Raw genomic sequence first — 21,503 nt, 5'->3', positions numbered from 1 at the left:
GAGAGAACAAGGAAACAAGCTTAAACATTGCTCCTTACCTCAACCTGGAGTTTCACCTAACACAGATTTTCCTGACATCACAGCAAGCAAAGCTCTCTGGGCAGCCACCAGGGTGCCTGGAGAATGAGCTCTGCAGCCTCCAATTCTGTGTAGCTGCTAACATACAGGGTGTATGAGGCTATTGCACCCTGATGGTAAAATAATTCTTCCATTTAAACACACAACTCTTAAAAATATTTTTCTGAGAATGAGTTTTTGCGTACAGGACACACTTAGATACATTATTCCATACCAGCATGCTCGAAGTGTATTAAGTTCACAGCTCTTACCCATCTGACAGGGCCTTTTGTGGGGCCTGAGCTTCTGTGCTGTTTTCCCTTAAGACTTCTTTACATATGCAAAAAATACTGAAAATCTGTGAGGAAGCTCTGGTGACAAATCCTTTGAGACTATGACATGACGAAGGAACAAGCCATCTCAATGAATAATTTTGCAGTTTATTAGCATAGTGAAGTGTTTTGATTACTTTTGCTTAAGTGAATGACAAAGGAACCCTTTTATCATGTACCCTGCTCATTTCACTATTATTTGTCCTATTGAAAGCTATCTTTTTTTTCAATTAGGCATAGCACATTCTTAGGACCAGAGGTGTTATGACATTGATTTTAATTAAAAGGCTACTACAGAAATAATGGATAATCATGTGATTGAGTTGTGTGTCTCAGATGTTCAGAGTCTAGGAAAACAAACAATCCCAGAGGGAGAAAGGATATTTATATTTTAGCCTTCGTAACTTGCAAGTTCTCAAGGTATCTGTGTGACTTGTTCACGTTTGCCACGCAAACAGAGCATATAATAAACCTTAATGACTCAGCACGAGAGTAAGGGAGAAGACAACAACATCTCTTACCTTTCCAGCTGGTTAACTCTCCCAAAGCACTGCTCACAGCCTGGCTGGGCTCACTTCAAACCATCTAAACACAGGCTGACTCAAACGACAGTAGATCCCCATGTTTAGCCAGCTGAATCATGTCCTTTGTGTTTCTAGAGGGCCTTGCTGTTCGTATCAAAATCTATTGTGTTTCTGTCAGAAGGAAGGTGAAAAAAACAGCATCTGCCTTCACTAAATGCACTATTTCTGCAAGGCACAGGGAGGGAATCTTGCCAGGCTGCCCAAAATCCCAAATACTGGTTTTAAACACTGCAATACAGCTGAAGCATGAAGGAATTGCAGTTGTCCTCCCTATGGACAGACCGAAGGAGATGATGTGTGATAATCCTAGGAGTATTGACATTTAGGAGCCTAATACTGCAATGATAAAAAGTTCAGATCTAGCATCAGTGAGAAACACCTCAGCCTTGTGAAAATTTAATAGCTATCATGGATATTTTCTGCAGTTTAATGTACCCAAGTGCCAGCCATACAAGTTTTTCCTGTCTGGGAACCAAACTGGAAAGTTTTCACACTATTGTATTTGTAGAAACTAGCTATCAGTTTGATTTTTTTTCCTTCTTTTCTGTTTCCCCCTCCCCCCCCCCTTTTTTTTAATTTCCTCACCCTCTTTTCAGTTCCCCACTTTTCCCAGGGCACTGACATCCCATCTAACATTTTCTGAAATAGAATCTGATGAACAGAGCTACTTGTTTTCTTCTGTGCAATAACCCCTACAAAAGTTAATGGGAATGAAGGTAGGGATAGGTCAGTATAATTTTATTTGTCATTTGAAGTCCATGCACCACACTTGGCAATTAAAAGGAGGATCTCCAGTTGGGTTCTTTCTCACAGTGGACTCAGTGGGAGAGCTGAATGTATACCAGACATTCTTAAGAGAAAAAAAAGTATCTTCATAGCAGAAATATATATACACATATGAGTTGTTATATGAATTGACATGCATACAGGCTAATAATGATGTTTTAGACATCATTCTTGCATTAGAGAGTGTTTTGAACAAAATGCTGATCCCTGCAATGTGAGGCAGAATCAGTGTGGCTTTTTCCCTGTGGTTAACCTTGGAGTTATTTTAGGTGGTGTTTTTCTGGAAATGCTGCAGAAATTCCACTGAAATGGAAGGAAGAGCTGCCTCTCTGTCATGCCCTTGTGTCTGTGTATCCATGAGGGGACAGTGGCAGCTCTAGGCAGTGCAGACAGAGCCTGCAGCCCCTGCACACCCCTGAGCCCAGCTTTAGAGGCACAAAGTCTCCTGGGCTTGGAGCCTTTCACCCACCTGCTGGGCCAGAGGAAAAATTCAGCTCTTTGTGCAGGTTTGACATTCAGCATGAGGTCATTATTCAAGGCATGGGGCTTTTGTCAGAGCAAAACAGTCAAACCCTACAAACACTCTTGGATTGCTCAGCTCCCCTATCCATGGAAAAAAAAAAGGAAAAGTAAATCTGTATGTGAAGAGAGCATCCAATCCTAAATTCATTTCTGGGGTGATCCTTTGGGGTTTGAAGGCTTGACCTTCCCCTTGTAATGACTCTCTAACAGGTTTGAGACGTCTCGTGCTTTAGGAGCAGGAGGAGAAGATCATCATTGTGGCACTGGAAGGTTCTCCACCTTCCACACTTGGCAAAGGCCAAGAACAGCGTTTGTAACCATTTAGGCATCCCTCCCTCAAACATTCTTTGATGTTTTGACAATTCCCAAGGTGGGGAAAAAGATCCATCCTTCTCTCTTGGTGGGTCCTGGTCCAGTACTGAATCCTCTTCCTCTTGATGCTCTGCCCAAATATCTTCTTAGTGCACATTACTTGGAGGTTTTTGTAATGGTCCACTGACTCCTAGCATTTCTTTCTCTTCCTTAAAGTGTTCCTAAAGAAGTCACAACCTGTGAGACTAAAGCATTTACTTTTTTGTCTTTTTTTTGTTACGTTTTCACAAAGGAAAAAGCACAAAAAATTAATCTTGGAAATCCATCTCAGATCAGTCTCTCCTGTTGAGAAACAAGGTCTCCTCAGCTTAGAAAGATGTAGGAGCTTCTGTTTTCACAAGTAAGTCCAGCAGCTGTAACCAAAGTGGCCTCTAAACAACAGAATTGAAAAACTGATGTTGATTTTTAATGGCTGTTATTCAGGGTTGCTGCAAGATAAAATATGAGTGACAACATAAAATAAATGAAGAGGAGTGAAAGGTAATTCAGTTTGCTGTGGTGCTCCTTTCTTCCACTGCACTTCTCTCCCTGCAGAGAAACACAAAGCAGCTCTTTATTATTTTCCTATTCTATCAGTTTTTTCCTGTCTAGGTAAAAAAATCGAAGTAATTAGACTATAATATAAATACTGGTGATGAGCAATTGATTTTCACACTTCTCTCTAGTAGATGGAACCACAGTGCTGATAACCAGTGCAGCTGGACCACACCATTGATCACCTGAGTTTTTACAAGCAATTTTTCTTTATTGCAGCATCAAACCTTTGATTTTTTTAACAACCAGAAACATATTTCCTTTTTAAGTCTTTAAGCTTTGGTTACTGAATGCAACCATTTACCTTTAAAGCCCCAATGAATACCTGTTGAAAAAATGATAGTTTGTCCTTCAGCTTCCCTGATTTCTCAGGTGCAATTAAGCTTCTCTACAGAGGCATCATGTTAGGATTTATCTCACCTTAGGTGTTTCTAGGATAGACATTTACTGCTGGGTAGTCTAGACATGTCTTGGACTGGTCATTAGTGGAGAGAAATGAGCACTTTTTGGAGCATGATTCACCTGACCCTGCCTTTCATGTCCAGATGAGAAGATTCATCTTTCTACAATGCTCATTCCTCTTCTGTTATAACACACATCAGGTGCTGAATTTACTTTACTGACTTGGCAAATGCAATCAAGCATGGGAAAGAATGAAAACCTACCACGAAGAAATTAATAGGCTGATTTCCTGACAAATTTGGCCAGTAGTGTTGTAAATAGGTGCAATAAAAATAATCTTTAGGACAGGACACCTTCACCCTCATGAAGATTTGGATTTCCTATTTATTAAAATGGAAGAGGTGGGAACTGTGGTACTTTGTGTACCAGAGGCTGGTGGGGGTGTTGTGAACCAGGGAGGTGCTCAAAGGAGTCAAGAGGGAAATGTCACAGGAAGCTCCGTGAAGGACTTGGGAGATGAAAGGAACCTCAAGCTGACTCCTGCACACCCCCAGGAGCACTCCAGGCAGAGCTTGGCAACGGCTGAGCAGAGGAGTCCCTTGGCAAAAGGAGGGGATGGATGGATGGATGGATGGATGGATGGATGGATGGATGGATGGATGGATGGATGGATGGATGGATGGATGGATGGATGATGGATGGATGGATGGGTGGATGGATGGATGGCTGGCTGGATGGATGGATGGATGGGTGGATGGATGGATGGATGGATGGATGGATGGATGGATGGATGGATGGGTGGATGGATGGATGGATGCATGGATGCATGGATGGATGGATGCATGGATGGATGGATGGATGGATGGATGGATGGATGATGGATGATGGATGGATGGATGGATGGATGATGGATGGATGGATGAATGCATGGATGGATGGATGGATGGATGGATGGATGGATGGATGATGGATGGATGGATGGATGATGGATGGATGGATGGATGGATGGATGGATGGATGGATAGATGGATGGATGGGTGGATGGATGGATGGATGGATGGATGGCTGGATGGATGGATGGATGAATGTGCTGGGAGCAACAGGGGAAGGGATCCTGAGCCTCAGCCAGAGCATGGGATATGTGCCTGGGAACACAGAGCATGGAGGCAGAGTCCTTGTTTCCATGAATTCTAATTTTTTTATCTGAAGTGATTCACCATGAAGGATGAAAGAGGCCAGGACAGGGATGTGTGGCCGGTAAAAGGAGAGTTTGAGCCCAATTAGCAGTTAATTGAGGTGCATTAAGGCACACAGCACACCCACACTGCAGCACCTTCTAAAACCAACTCAGCTTTGTTGCCACTTTTCTGTTATTTCACAAAAGCAGTGTTAAGGGTGGAGGTGTTTCTTTGGTTAGCTCTGATATAAAATAAAGCTGGTGCACATGCATGGTTTTGCAGCTGTTCTCCCCCCAGGCTGAGTCCCAGAGCACTTTGCTATCAGTCCCAGAAGGTGTTCTGTGCTCACCTCCTCCGAGTGAGATACTGCTATCAGCATCTGCACCTCTGCATACGGCAGGGAAGTGACAGGGGCCAGACCCACAGGGCAAAGGCATGAACTTTATGCTCCACGTGGCTGCCTGGCTGCTCAGCTAGATAACTCTGCTCATCCCAAAGCCTTTGCTGGGGGATGATGGCCCGAGAGGTGCAGGGATCCAGGGCCAGGTTGCCAGGGGGTGTAGCTGGGTAGGTGTCCCTCAGCTGCTGGCTGGCAGGGCACTCCTGCAGCATTTAGAACAGCCACCAGAAACTGGTTTTCAGGAACAGACATCCCTAGAGGCCCTTTTGTCAGCAATCAGTTTATTTCAAGTGTATCTAATTGTGGCTGGAGGCTGGAGCCCCTTTTCCCCTCCCCAAACAGGAGGTCAGTGGTTCCTGGCCCCACAGAGGTGCTCCAGAGATGGTCAGAAATAGCCTCGTGCAGGTTTCACAAAGAGCAGCAGGCAACAGCCCTTTGATGCTGGTTTTTACCTAAGGTAGTGCACAGGTGTAGGGAATAAAAAGGGGCCTGTGTGGCTTGGGGAACCCCCCAGGATGCACCCCACCATGAAAATATCCTCAATAACACTCACTCCATCACCTCATGGCCTTGGTGACAGAGAGTAGACACTGTGGGGTTTTGTCCTCTGCTCCAGTGGCACACTCAGGGCTGCCTCTGGTCTCTGGGGGGATTTGGGGTGAGTGCTCAATCAGGCAGGTGGCAGTGGCAGCCCTTGGCCTGGTGCCAGAGCCAGGCTGGGTCCCATGGCAGGGCTGTCTCCAAAGTTACTGTGTGCAGCTTCTGGACATGGCAGTATGAGCTGGAATAGCATGGAAATACAATCTAAGGACAAGCATGAGGCACAAAAGGATACTCCCATTATCAGCAGGAGCAGGAATGAGTGGTGTCTGCCCATGCTGGAGCTGGGGGGGCTGGAAAAGATGCAGGCACCATCTGCACATCAGTAACTCCACAGCAGTACAGTTTAGGAAAAAACTGACATAAGTTTTAGATTTTATTCATTCGTACATTATTTACAGCAGTTGCTTTCATATTACAATTCTCTTTCATCTTTTCAGTTTTCACTTATAAAAAATTAACCAAATAAACCTTATATAACCAAATTTATCACAGCAGGTCTGGTTAATTTTCACAGTTACAGCGGCCATCAGGAACAGAACTTAAGTACCTACAAGTCATTTGTCCAGAGCACCTGGCCTGCCCCTGCCTGAGGACACCCTGTGTCCCTCGGGAGCTGGCTGGCTCCCGGGGCGCTGCGCATGGAGCATGGGGGTCACGCTCTGGAGGCTGGAGCTCCAAAGCCTAAAGCACACCAAGGGATAACCTGCACACCTCCTAACCCCCTGCCACGCCAGGGGAACGCTTTGCATTGCTACCTGCATGGGATGCACCCAGCTTTCCCACAGAGCTGACTCCCACTTCCCTCCACAGGAAATCAGAGTGATTGGTTCTGCTTTCTGCCATTGCTGAGCCCCAGGAATGCAGTAGCAGAGTATGCTGGGGCACAAGACTGCAGCAATAAGTGTTTACCTTCCTCTGTGTGACTCTGACAGCTCCTCCTTATGTCTGTCTCTCCCACCAGGAATGGTATTTGCAATAACTCACCCTTAACTGCATACGGGCTCACAATGACCCAGCTCTAGGGACCCCACACGGGCAGGTTCTCTGCCAAGGTGACATCCAGTTCCAGAGACTGATGGCCTTCCCTAGTACTTAATCCTGCTCCCCAGGTGCAACAGCACCCCTTAGGAACACACTGCTGCCAGCGTGCTCCTAACAGCGTCACCTTCCTGAACTGTCTCCCTGGGCTCTCCCCCACGTGCTCTTTTGCTTTACAGTGGTAATTATTGCTGTTTTAGAATATGTTTGTTTTTCTTTGAGGACTTGTAGCCACTTCCCGTTACAAAGTACAGTACATACTATGCTGAACATAGAAAACACAAGACTCATTTCACATTGGTCTTGTACAACGGTGAGGAGATGCAGAGTAAGAGGCTGTTTGGGGGAATCCAAGTTTCTATTTAGGCGTGAGTGAGTAAGCCACTGCCTTAAACATGAGCAATTCTGGGAAGCAATTTAACCTGTTTGTTTGTTGTCTTTTTTTTTTTTTAACTGACATTGGACATTTTCCAAATGCATACCACACATCTGCTTAACACTACCAAAGATATTATTTTTTTCCTTTACTGCATTTGTCTCAAGAAGACTTTTGCTTTAATAAAATAACACAAGCACACAAACTGCTTAAAGCTAACAGCCCAGCACAATCATAAGTACAACTCACAAAGCAACTGATGCTTTGTTTAACCTAATTACATTAAAAAAAAATCAAATATACATATTACAAGGCAAAAGGATTAAGCTTTGGAGGAAAAGAAATTAGAAACAATATTAGCTGTAAGTTCATTACACTTACATAGCAGTAGCTGCTTCTGCATTCAAACGTTTTACTTGTAAATAAATTTACAGTTGCATTATGTATTTGTTATGCTCTTGGTCTCACTAGGTCTGTCTTCTACTATTAAGATGTTAAAAGCATGTTCTCTCCCACAGGTCACCATTGTGCAATACAAAGACAGCACTGAACAGCAATTTTAACTGTGATCAAACTCCAAATGCTCACTTGGAGCTTGTTATTTTAAAGAATACTGTGTTTTGACTAAACTCTCAGTTGTTCAAATTAATCTCCTGATTTTTTATGGAAGGTACTCCCAAGCACCATTCAGGTAGCAGGTTTTGGTGGGAGATAAGCATAAGCTCTGTTGCATAGGCTCTATGACTGAGGGATGCAAGAGCACACCAATTTTTCCTCAAGATTCTATGTGGATCTATTTTGAGAGAGAAAAAAAAGAAAATTTTCCTTTTGCATTTTAAAGCTTATTTAACACTTAGCATTACTTCATTTTCTTTATGTGGTACAGTATATTCTACTGCAAGACTCCAGTTAAGTGTTGAACTAAAATGCATTTATTAAGCTTTAAGTAGAGTGCATACCAAGAGCATCACACCAGCACTAATGAAACACAGGCCCCAGCACACCCAAAGTGAGATTGTTAATTCAGAGGTAACCAGAGCTGGTTCCTGCCTTTGTGTGTTTGGCAATTTGGAAGTCCCTGCAGTCAGTTTCTATCCATTTGTACCTCAGCCAGCAAATCTGGCAAATTAAAAGACAGCAGACCTGCATTGCATACGGATGTGGATCAGTGAGCAACAGCAGCAGAAAGGATTGGGACAAGGTTCTGCAAAACCACAGTTCCCTTGGGAATTCTGCCCATGGGACCTTCTGTTCTTCCAGTTGGCCACAGCAAGGAAGGGCCCAAGACACCCCTGGCACCAAACCCTTTCTGCTCCTGCTGCAGGTGTGCAGCACCAGCACCCACCAGGCTCATCCCAACCCCAATAGCCACGGCTGACCCTTAGTCCTGCCTCTCCTACCCAGGGACTAATTAATTCTGACATCATGACCTCAGGAATCATCCTCATGGGGAGGGAAAGCAACTTTCCACTGATGGCAATGCCTGGGACTTTTCTGCATCTCCCACCAGAGACACAGTTGCCATTCCTAAGCATCTTGCAGGTGCTATCTGCTTCACAGAGGGAAAACACAGCACAAATTTACAACAAATACAAATTTAAGGGTTTCAAGTTAGATTAGAAACCACTCTCTTTGTTGGTTTGATTGCTTAGCGTTATCAGCCTGGATCTGTTCAGGGGCCAAGCTTCCCAGACAGCTTATTGCCAAATATGACATGTGCTTGAGATGCCAGTTTGCTCAGGCTCTGGAGGGAGTTCCCACTCACTCCACAGGGAATGGCCTGGGTTGTGCTGGAGGGCCAGGGCAACCCCAAGGCTGTGGACCTCAGCCACAGTAATGCAAATTTTCCCTCCTTTCCTGTTTTTGGTCGTTTTTTAACTTTTGGACATGACACCTAGTGCTCCTCAGGGAGCACTGACTCTGTCCCAAGCCCCTCCAAGCAAAGGACACTTGAGCAGTGTCCAGTGCACAGGGATTAGCAAAAAAAGCCCCACTCTAAGGAGAGAGCAGCCAGGTGAGGAAACTGCATCTCTGCAGGCAGCAGGAGGGCAGGGGGCTGTGACAGCCCAGCTGCACTGCAATAGGAGCAGCTGTGGGAGGTGCCCTCACATCTCTAATACATCCTCCACCTAAATCTGAACTGGTCTTCTTTAACCACCACCTTTACCAACCCTGGGCTCAAACCCAAGAGACGCTCCACTCTTCCTCACACTCCTGCCAACGTTGTCCTTGGAAAGGGAAACCCCAAAATCAATCAGGAAAACCCCCTCCCATCTCACACTGCTCTGAGTCTCTGTTGGAATCAAGACTCAAGGACTGGCAATAGGCCCAGATCACCAACTCTTCTCCTCAGGACCAACCCCACACCACCTTGTGCTGCTCCTCACCCACTCAGCCTCTGAACTGGGATGCGGAGAGTCAGGAGATGATGCTCAGGCCCAGAGGAAGGGCTGTGCTGATCTTTTCCAAGCACCTTGTTTAAACCAGTGCACCCTGAAGGATGCAGAGGGATGGATTTGCCAAAGGCAGCTTGACCTCAACGTGTCACCCTATGAGCTGCCCTGTGGTCTGCCCACTCCCTTCCCTGGCAGCAGGTGAGCCTGGCACGGTCCAGAGCCCAGCAACCCTGACCCCAGAGCTGTGCCTGAGCTGTTGCCTTCAGGGAACTTCCCATGCAGATAAAACAACAGGATCATGTGGTGCTTATAAGCCCAACCTTGGCAGCTCTGGGTGGAAAGGCATCAACAACACAGGAGGTTGTGCACCCCTGTCCCACTGCTGCTACAGGGACGCAGCTCTGGCAGCCTGCACCACCTTCCAAGGAGAGCAAATCCCAGCCTATTTGGCAGGCAGCCCTTTCCTTCAGAAACAAGCTGTCCCGGCTGGAGAGCTGGGAGCAACCAGCTGGATTTCTTCCAAAAAGCCTGGTCACAAAGCAACTGGCAGAAACATTAAGGGAATAAATTTTCTTGGCAGCTACTGGCCAAGTGGCAACAACTCAATCCTTATCAGTGCATTTCCGTGTGCTGGGGAGGAATGCAGACAGCACCCCCAAAGCCACCCTCTTCCAAAGCACCTCTTCCCCAGGAAACTCAACAGGTATTACGATCAGAAACTGTAATATCATCAGGTAAAATTTACATGGTTTAGAATAAAATACTGGTAACCTGATGACACTTCTGTGTCTGTGGAATCTGGTGGGATTTATTCCAGGTTTGGATTTTCTGACAGGATGTGGAGTTTTATTTCAAAGGCACAGGTATCAAATAAAACCAGCAACATTAGTTTAATTAAATAGCCTAATAAAAAAAATTAATGCTTAATTTAGACTTTACATATTCCTCCCTTATTAAGAGACTACTTTTTGCTTGTTTTTTTTTTACCCCTCTGGAAAGGTTTTAGTGCAGTGATTATATAGCAACAGAAAAATAAACTAAAAAAGGCACAAACTTTTGTGTTTTTTCTTTCAACTTTTGCTAACACTTTATATTTGTCTGTTTTACTTCGGTTAATAAATCACTGAACGCAGCAAGAAAATATTCTGCCGATTTCTGTACACTATACAAGAACCCCTACCAACAGTACATTATTTCAGCTTCAGGAGAAATGTACAGCATAGAAAGACTTTTAAAAATATAGTGCCCCATACAGAAATTTTGTTAATTAAACTCGTGGTCTCTTGCTACAGTGTCCTTCACCATCCTCATTAACCCCTTATTGCTGGGACTCTGCCCCTCCAACTCCTCACAGGCTGGACCAAGCCCCAGCCAAGCACTGAAAGGGCATCTCAGTGCTGGGAAAGCTTCTGGCTGCAGAGGAAAGGGCAGCTCCTGGTAGGGGGGGGACAGACAGCACCCCACGTCCAAGGTCTGTGCTGGCTGTCCCCCAACCTGCCCCAGGGCTCCTGTCCCCTCCCCACACCCCAAGGCTCCTTCCTTCTGTGGCTCTCCTGCTGACTCTTCCATTGTATTTGCCAGCGTGGTTAACACGTGCTCTACCCCTTCACCAACTGCATTGCCATGAGGTCGGGGGGATTCCCCCCTCACCACACGTGTAATACTTCATAAAATAATAATTGTTTTTCCCAGTAACTAAAGGGGTTTTGCCTTTAAATGTATTAGCAGAGCCAAACCCCTCAACCCACCCAAAATTAAGTGCAGCCCAAAATGGTTTTCTCTAATACCTCTGACACCACGCTTTAAAAATTCAAACCTACCAGTCTTCTTTTTCCCCAAGATGTAATTCATGCAAAGTTGCTATTTGTTTAAATAAGTTATAAAAGTTGATATCTCAGGCTAGAAGAAGCTGTAGTCTTGGTTATTCTTTAGTTGGCAGGCACTGTACATACATACCGGGTACAGACACATGCCGAATCTGCTTTGCATTGCTTTTTGCATTGTACAATTCACAAATCTGACATCATTAAAGCAGTTAATTACCTTTGATGGAAGGCTGCAGTGAGGCCATCTACATTTATCAAACAAGCAGCTGGTTAAGATAATAAGTACGTTCCCCCCCACCCCGGTGCTCCCCAAAATGCTATTATCTGTCACACGTCGCTTCTCTGAAGTGGTGAGATTTGGTGCGCACATTAATGTGCAAATGTGTTGCCATAGGAACTGCAGCCTCCATTACGCCTCAACGACACCATTCAGCGAAAGCCAAAACTAAAAATAACAACAACAACAAAAAAACATAACCCTTAAAAAAAAAAAAAAAAAGATGAAAACAAACAAAAAACCCCAAAAGGCAGCAAAGAGAAAGTCCAACGCACATGCGGAGTCTGGCCCAGGACTGCAGGTTACGTGTGGCTACGGAACAGCGCAGGAGATACTGAGATTTGATCTTAACTTCACACTATGGTACAACGGGGCTCAGGTCAGCCGGTCCGAGTCTGTGCTGGCTTAGGAAGGAGGGGAGGTGGAGCGGAGTCGTGGTTACCGGATGCACCCGGGGTCTCTCAGACATTTGGCAGAATGAGGCACATCCAAAAAAAGTGCAACACCAGTGCCGTGGCGGCAGTGCGATGTGTTTGAGTGCGTGCACGCGCTTTCCTCTTCATGCATTGTAGCAAGCGGGTTGGGGCAGGGGGGCAGGGCGTACCCCCCACCTTTTCTCTGGAAACTATTAACCAGTAGATTACGGTAAGAGGAATGCATATTCTACTTACTGATGCGTGAAATACTGAAAACTGCATTCAAGTAATATTTCTGCACTATTATGAATGCATCACTATGTTATCTTACACCTGGGAGAGGAGAGGACTATGTACACCGGAGCAGTTGTACTATTTTGCAGTAAGTTTCTGTGCTTTACGGAGGTACCTGGGAAGGAGAGGCCGGCGCTCCGCTCCGCTGGGTTGCAGGACTCCCAGCACCACCACCTACAGCATGCGAGGAAGGGGCGCTGCTCGGCCGGCCCATCGAGCTGAACGGAGCAAACCAAAACGTGACGTGAGGGTACAAAAACTCTAACCCAAAATTGGCAAATAAGTGGTGATGAGGAATAGAAGGGTAATTTATTATTTTTGATGAGGGAGGAAGGGGGGAAAAAATATTTTTTTTGTTGTTTTGTTTTGGTTGGTAGGGGTTTTTTTTTATTCTTCCCGCAGCTGCAGGCGGTAGCGGTGGTAGCGGACCTGGAAAAACATTCTCTCCAGTAAGGAGCGTGTCATCCCTGGCAGGGCATAATGTTCCACGACACCCACGTGCTTGAACCCCAAGGACTCGTAGAGCTTGTGGGCTGCCATCTTCACGGCCGTGGTCCCCAGCACGACGGAGGAGTAGTTGTTGAGCATGGCAAACTCCAGCACTTTGCGGCCCAGCGCCTTGGCGATGCCTTTGCCGCGGTAGTTGGAGTCGACGGACATGCGGCGAAGCTCCACGGTGTTGTCTTCCTCATTGCCCCGCGCTGCCACGATCCCCACCACGTTGCCATCCAGGACGGCAACCCAGAAGCAGGAGCCTGTGGGAGATAAAGCAGCACATGCAGTCACCGGCCACCCCCGATGGACAAGTGCCCATTGCCAAACACACATCTAGGAGCAGGGCCTGGGGCACAAAACCACGTCACACGTGGGGACTGATGACCTCCATAAATAAGAACCAAACACTCTTTTCCCCTGACCATGCAAAGGAAATGTTATTTTCCCAAGGATAATGCACAGAGGCTACAACCTCCTGTCAGGGAGTTGTAGAAAGCGAGAAGGTCTCCCATGAGCCTCCTTTTCTCCAGCCTAAACAGCCCCAGCTCCTTCAGCTGCTGTTCACAGAACTTGTGCTCCAGACTCTTCACCAGCCTTGTTGCCCTTCTCTGGACATGCTCAAAGATCCCAGCATCCTTCCTAAGTTGACGGCCCCAGAACTGGACACAGTACTCAAGGTGTGGCTTTATCCATTGCCTAATTATCACTCAATAAAGCCACGATTCAATACAGCAGCCAACCATGGGCACTGAGAGGTCTCTTGCCCAGATGAAAAGCACTGACTTTCAGTGCGCTTGAGCAATATGCCTTCATCCAGAGGAAGAAGATCCCATGACAGGAGAAACCCCTGGTGCAGGCAATGGCCTTCTTCCCAGCTGCTAAGCAGAAGAGAGTCTGACTTGGGCAGCAGCTCCATCTTCTGCATCAACCCTGTCAGCTGCTCCAACCCAAATGCATGGCACATCTGTGCAAGAACAGAGTGACAAGCCTGGGGTGGGGAGGGGCTCGGGGGGGCAAAGGACCCCCCTCCTGAAAAAACAAGGGAAACATGAGTAAAACAACTCAGTGTACTTTGTCACTGGAGCAGAGCAAAGCATGGGGTGGTGGGAGAGGCCTTTGCAGCTGCTGTAGAAAAAATGCTCCTTGTGGCTCCATGAAACCATCCGAAAGAGATGCCCAAGGCCTTCCCCACTTCCCTGTGGCACAGCTCAGCTTCCAAGGAAAAGCTGGCTACAAACAAGGGCTGGGGAACCAGCGCAGGTTCACCTCAGCACACCAGGCTCATGCCCACATTTAGAGGAATGTGCAGCTCCAGTGACGCTCACTCTTGCTCCCACTGTGAGCAAGTCATCATGCTGCTGCTATCTAGGTCAACAGCTAATTTTTAAAACACCAGGGCCCATCTTGACCCATTTATCATGAGCAGTGAAGATGTCTCTGCTCCGCTGCCACGTTGACAGTGCGGCTTGTTCCCTGGCGCTCGCTTGGATCTCAGAACGTGATTTATTCAGACACGACCCCAGACGAACACCTACAAGCACTGAAATCAAGCAGCCACCCTCCCTCTGCATACAAATTGCAGGGTAGAGAGCTCACTGCTGCTTTTGAAGTGCTCATCACGTGGTGGCTGAGCCCAGTTCCTCACACCTCTGGCCACATGGCGAGCACACCAAACATAAGGGCCACAGTGATCCTCACCCTACGTGCATGGCTACCACTCCTGTGGTGGAGTTCCAAAAAAGAGGTTCAGGAATTTCCCCATGCTTGGGGAGCAGGGGCCCCAGTCCTGGGGCAGCCCCAAAAGTGGCACGAAGCAGCCATCAACCGGTGGCACAGCCGTCACATCCCACTCATCCAATTCCTCCTGGACCTGCTTCTTCAGGAAGAAGTCTGCCTCACTTCCCCTCAAACCAGAGAAACAACCTAGGCTCCTCTCAACCCCAGGTTACACAATTGCTTCCACGACTGCTTCACACTTTTATTCCTTATTTTCTCTTCTTAGCAAGCACCTCTTCTCTGTGCCCACCAAACCTGAGAGGGTGCTAAAGCTCACTCAGCAACACTTCCCACATTTGTAAAATGGCACGTTTCTGGTACTTTGAGGTAGTCTGAATATTTAAACCCCAAATCTGGACATACCTGCTACTGCAGAGCCACCAAACCCTTTATATTGCTAGCCCCTATGACCACCCTCCCCACACCTGTCCATCCCAGCAGGGACTGGACCTGGTTGCAAGCAGCATGACAGCAAACCTGGACTCCTTGTTAGTTTTTACTTACAATTTTAAAGCTTAATTATAATGATTTTGAGTTCGACTTGAAAAGAAATAGTATCTGGCACATCTCCCAGTGTGTGTTGTGCACACAACGCTTATAATTAGCCACAGACAGGACACATCTGCTCAAACAATGCGAGTTGTATTCAGCTCTCCTTTACACCAGTGCCACCAGTCCCCAAGACTTCTACCCTGCTGTCCTCCTCGTGTCTGTGTCTGCTCCAAGGATCACCAGCAGCCAGTTCCCTCATTCTACTGAAGACACCTCAAAGGTGGCTACAAGCCCAGGAAGCAGCTTTCCCCCATGGGTTTATCAAATCCTCCCTCCAGGTGGGTGTGTTCCATTTGGGTGGGCACTTGCCACTGAAAGCTGTCTTGGGGTCACATCATACGTGGCTGACCTTGGGCTGGGCCTTCCTGTCCTCTGGGAAAACCCTCCAGTTTCACAGCAAGAATGCTGAAGGTCCTCAGATTGCTTTTCACCCAGACTCAACTTGATGACCTCTAAAGGTCCTTTCCAACCCCAACTATCCTATCCTATGATTCTATGTTTTCCACAATGCCAGCCAGCTGCACCTCCTCACCATATCCACCCTTCCAGCAGCACTTAACTCTGGAGCGGTGTGCAAGCACCCTGGGAAATCACCTTTCAGTGCCACACCCCAGGGCTGGGAGAAGGTCTGCTCCTCACCTTTTCTGGACTGAGGGTATCAACTCAGAGCACAGCTTGTTTTTGCACTTTTTCATACCTAGGATGAAACAAAACTAACTTCATCTCAGCTGTCAGTAATGAGCAACAGCCTTGTTTGCAGCGCTATTATTAGCAAGAGCTGACGTTTTACTCTCTCACATGCTATCTGAAAATAATCACTGCTGCAAAGATAAACACAGACCCTGACAGCTACAACTCTCCCTGCCCTTCCAGATACCCATCTCACAGCAGCACCTCTGTCTTTGCCTTCACCCTCACCTGCCTCCATCTTCTGCCAACCCATCACCATGGTCATCCAAAGCCCTTCCAGCTCACTCCAGGAGGAGCTCACTCACTGTTCTTCATGGACATCTTGCATTTCACCACAGCTGCCCTGGGAACACCACTCTGAAGCACTGGAGGCACATTCCAGAGGCCCTAGCTGTTCCCAGCCAAACACCAAGCACTCTCCCCTGCCTCCTTCTGGGCTGCCAAAAACAAAAGTGAGGAGAAGAGCCATGGAAAATCCACCACCGCCTTCCTTTGCTCTCTCCACTTCCTCAGCTTGCTGCCTCACCACACAATCTTGACATCAGGAACTCACAGACAAAAGATACAATAAAAGAAAATATTTTTTAACCATGAGGGTGGTGAGGCACTGGCACAGGCTGCCCAGAGAAGCTGTGTCTGCTCCACCCCTGGAAGTATTCAAGGCCATGTTAGCTGGGGCTTTGAGCAACCCGGTCTGGCGGAAGGCATCCCTGCCCACAGCAGAGGAGTCTTTAAAGGCTCTTCCAACCCAAACCATTCCACAAAAAAACCCCACCCTGTGATGCACACACCTATGAAAAAGGCACAAAATGGCTGTGATGTGCACGCCAAGGAACATGACTTTGTCTTGCTCATGCTTCACAGCAAGGTCAGACGTGGCTCCTCAGCTGATGGCACCCAGGGCCTGAAAGCACACAAGATGGCACTGTCTTTCTGCTCTAAATTTAAGGATGATTCCCAGCTTTTGAAGACCAATGGGTTTCTTCTAACCCATCCACCCATCTCCCACAGCACAGGGCTGCCCTCAGAGTCCACACACTGCTGCTGACACCACATCCCAAGGGCTGCCCCGCAGCGCTGGCACCACGCTGGGCACACATCCTCCTCTCCTGCCAAGGAGGACAGGCCATGCAATCCTCTGGCTGTGCCTGCAAGCCTCCACTCCCACCCTCCTCCACTGTCATGAGCTGCACAGCTCTCCCCCACGCAGCCAACGAGGATGGATGGTGGGTGAAAATAAATTCATTTATTTTTTCTGCAAATTCTTCTGCACCTTTTGATGAATAAAAGGCCGGTGGGTGGATGGGTGGAAAGACTGGAGCCAAAGGCAACAGCAGAGTACTGCTAGGAGGGAGGGGGGACAGAGACTTCAGCCTTCCTCATCAGCATGAGTCCCACATGACTGACTATTGCAGGTTCCAACAGCTTTCTGAAGCCCTCAGCATGCAGGGGCCACTACCCCAAGCTGCAGAATTGTGTTGTTCTGAAGAGGCAAAGCTCTGTCTTCCACACACTTTTCAAATACATTGTTTTCTAGAAAATTCTAGTATTCCCACAGGAGCAAGCAAAGCTCTGCTGCCCCAAAACTTCCTGAACTCACACTTGGGTCCTCCCTAGTGCCAGCACCTGCACACTGAGGGGTGAGGGCTGAGGCAGGTAAAACCTATCCCTCATTTTCTTAGGGCTGGGGAGGGGAGCCACAGAGCAGCTCCTGTGGCCACCACCAGCTGTTGGTGCTAATTTTGCATGGATGCATCCCTGTTGGAAGGATTTTCCCTTGGAAGCTCAGCACAGGGCAAGAAATCTTGCCCAGAGACACGCCAGTCTTCTCTCCTTCTCTTCAGGGGTGGCACTGCTATCTATGCAGCTGAGCTCTCATTAATTCTTAAAGGCTTATGCGTGGAACATAATTTCTAGACAGACATGCAACTTCTTAAGAAAATATCCCTTCAAGCAGAGACTGTGACTTTCAGTTCTGCTTTGGCATGTCACAGCAACACAAATGTGAGCAATTCCCCTGCTGGCTCAAAGCTGTCACAGGTGATGTCCCTGGAGCATCATCCAGACTAGGGAACTGACAGTTTCCATCACCACTGCTGGGAACCCACCAGGACAGCACCAGCTCCTCTGCATCCTTACAGCAGAGCCAGGAAAGCATCCTGCACAGGGCAAACATCCCTCTCCTACATTTTTTCCCCAGGCTGCTAAGAAGGGGCAAAAGGGAAAAAAAATCCAAACAACAAAAAGCTCAAAATCATTCCTGTGCTTCCCACAGGATAGGGTCTGTATTGCCTGTGTTCCATGCTCTTAATATACCTACATAAAGGTTTCCAAAAGTGACAGGCTTGCTCATCCCAGAGATCCAAATGCTCCCTGACTCCTCCCTGTGACCCCCTGACTGCAGCACAGCCTGGTGTGACACCACCACACAGAAACACCAGTACAGAGGAGGTGCAACAGGCTGTCACGTCAAGGAGCTTTAAGTATTTGCCCTTGCAGTCACTTGTTCAGCCTCCTGTGCCATCTTTTGGCATGATTTTGGCCAGAGCAGCAGCTCTTTGCGCTAAGCAGAGGTCGTCCAAGCAGGGCAGTACAGAGGGAATCAGAACCCAGTGATTCACCAATTTACCTATTCACCAATAGCCTGTTAAAAAGGGCCAAAGTTCAGTGTCTGTGCTGTCCTGCTGCCAGCACTATTTACATACATCACTTTAAGAGAGACAGGCTGTACATGGCAGCAAGTGGACAGAGTCACTAGCCCAAAGCTGGCTGTGCTCTGGCTGTGTGTTCCTGATGTCGCTTAAATTCCTGCTCTTTTACCCTGTCTGGGTCTTGAAGAAGGAGAAAAGGAACTACCCAGCACTTGAGGCAACACTCCCTCCTCCTTCCCCTCCATCCTTGGTGAAACACAGGGCAGAGCAGCCAAGCTGCATCAGCATCAGGGGAGCAAGGAGGCTCTTCTGGGGACAGCTTGGCTGCCGGGATGGGAGTGCTGCCGGCGGGAGGAGTCTGGGGCACAGGCATGGCACATCAGCTGCCACCCAGCACACACAGGCAGCCTGGTGAGGGACCAACCCAGGACAGCCAGCAGCTGTCCCTGTCACTGACTACAACTGCTCAGCTAGCCAGGATGGGGAGGGATTTATGTCTGTGTTTATGAGGCATGCCATTATCCTATTATCCCTCCTTACCTCTGTCTTTCCCATGTGTTGTTTCTCTCCTTTCTAGTTTCCCCTGGCTTCAAGCAGGGCTGCATGATAGCTCCCACAAGTCCTGCTAGTAAGTCTACACTTGACTTCAGTTAAAAGGCATTCCTGGAGGGAATTTTAGTGGCATTTTAGTGTAGTTTATGGTTGTGGAAACTGGGTGAGATGTTAGAGATCCTGACTCCAACACTCCTGACATCCATGAGCATCCCTCTGCACCAGACAAGACCCAGGCCTGGGGGAACAAAATAACTCAGGGACACAGGAATTATTCATGCATGAAATCAGAAATGCTGTAGGACACATTCTTCCCCATAAATAACCCCATATAATCTACCACTCCAGGACACATTGCCTTGTTATAAATAATTCCCAGCTGGAACAGCACAGGGCAGTGCATCTATATGCTGAGGGTGGGTGACATTCCTTGATTCATGGAGCATCTGGGCAGTAGGCAATGAGATCATCTACAAAGCATGAAAAGAGATGGATAGTTTGATTCTTAGCAATCAGTTCACCTACGTCTCCATCTATCTTCTTTTCCATCCTTGCTACCTTTCACCTATGTTGTTACCAAGGGCTGAGGGTACTTGCAACAACCCCAAAGCTCAGCCAAAGCCTCCAGAATTGCAAGCAGCAGGGAATCAGTGGGATGACAGTGACATCCAGCATTCAGTCTGCAACACAGCCACAGGGCAGATCCATGGACATCTGTACCAGAAACACTGTGACCCCAATCCACCACAGCAGTGGGTCTCAAACCGCCCCAGGAGACAGAAGTTCAGAGATGATAAACCTCAGCAAAAATGAGAGACAGGGTGATGGGGGCTTGCACTGCAGGCAACTGCTGCCCTAAGCATCAGTACAAACCCCAAGCCATACTTGCATTCAGAGTGGGATATGCTGTGCCACGCCAGTGCTGCTGGAGCAGCAGCACATGCTGCACAGGTGACAGCCCCACTGCAGCTTTACCTGCACCCAGGGGTGGAGAGGGTGGTGGGGTTGCAATTCAGAGTAACAGAACAAAAACTTTCATCAGCACCTGCTCCACGCTTTCTGATCGAGCTGGTCCAGCCTCAAAAGCACCCAGCTACCTCAACACAGGTATTCCATTTTGGGGTGCCAAAGCCCCCAGAAAACCCTTAGGATGCTGGTGGCCAGCTATAGTTAACTTTCACAGTAATATTTCGACAGGAAGAAAGAGAAACCACTCTGCAGCAAAGAGACTTAAGGAAGAGGCCAGGTTTGGTCCTAAACAGCCTCTCCTGCTGTCACTGCTGGGGACATAACCCAGCAGGCATTTCTAATCTTCTTAAAACCTTTGCTTTAAACCTCACCCTGTTCCTCTGAAACACCTCTATGACAGCTTCTGCCCACGCCTTACCCCTGGCAAAGCTTTGCGAGGACCCAGCCTGGATGTCCAGATCAATGCAAGCTGTTAGTGGCCGTGCCCCATGTCAGCACTTCACTGGTTGGTTTTACAAACAGGCTTAAGTCCCCTGGGGCCCAGAGTGTCACCATGTGTGACAGCCCCCGAGGGGTGCTCAGCAAAGCCCCAGGAAGTGCTCGGCACAGCGCAGGAGCAGGCTTTTGATGAGACAGCAAGAAACCCAGGCAATGCCACAGATGGGATAAAGACAGCCCTTCCAGCACATTTCAGAGGGTGCTATATTAAGAAGTGTAACAGCAGGACTTTAAAATCTTCTGTCAGGCTCTTTTTGCTGGCTGTGCTGCACCTTGAAAAGCAAAGACCATAATAAAACCAAGGTATAACAACTGTTGAAGAAAAAGCTGCAGAAGCAGTTGTGGGGGATTAGAAGTAGCCTGGTTATTTGGACAGATTTAGCCTGGCCCATTGCTCTGCTCTCTGCTGCTGAAAAGAAGGACACAACACAGAGAGAGGAGAGAAAACCACAGATGTAGCAGAGTCTACCTGCTGCTGGGTCATCAGGGGGAAAGCACAGATTGAGAAACGAGGCAGCGTCTGTGGCTTTGGCATGTGAGCAATTGTTATCGATAAGCAAAGAATTAAACAGCTTAAAGGAGTGGATAAAGACTAGGATATGTGATTTTGGCCAGGCATTGTCCTCAGGGCTGGCTGGATGATGAGTCCCGGCTCAATGGAGCTGGCTCAGCAGAACGGCCTGCTCTGCACAAATGGACAAAACCAGGAAGAAAGCATTTAAACTTTGCAGGGTAGATGCTCCTTATGCATGCAAAGTACACACTAAGCTGATCAACTGCAGAGTCAGGCCTTAAGTAAGCCTATGCTCTAGAATTTAGACTGGATTTTAGCTATAAGTTTTAAGGAAAAAAGGAATCAAGCTCTTCTGCCTGCTTTGCTAGCCTGGGTTGTGCCAGCTCCAAAAGACCGATGTGACAATTAGCTCC

The 21,503-nt window shown here is 47.6% G+C and overlaps 1 protein-coding gene across 1 annotated transcript in view; it reads right to left on the bottom strand.

The window, feature by feature from the left end:
* Positions 1–6,130: 6,130 nt before the first annotated feature.
* NAT8L (N-acetyltransferase 8 like) overlaps positions 6,131–21,503 on the bottom strand; it is a 32,369-nt gene continuing 16,996 nt past the window's right edge. Inside the window, exon 3 of the mRNA XM_063401480.1 lies at positions 6,131–13,148. Within this exon, the coding sequence (XP_063257550.1) occupies positions 12,781–13,148 (368 nt within the window). The 3' untranslated portion in view covers positions 6,131–12,780. The remainder of the gene's footprint in view (positions 13,149–21,503) is intronic.

The sequence above is a fragment of the Prinia subflava genome, chromosome 7 (genome assembly GCF_021018805.1).
Source record: "Prinia subflava isolate CZ2003 ecotype Zambia chromosome 7, Cam_Psub_1.2, whole genome shotgun sequence".
Lineage (NCBI taxonomy): Eukaryota > Metazoa > Chordata > Aves > Passeriformes > Cisticolidae > Prinia > Prinia subflava.
The sequence above is the reverse complement of the archived record's forward strand: the minus strand, read 5'-3'. Positions and strand labels throughout refer to the sequence as shown.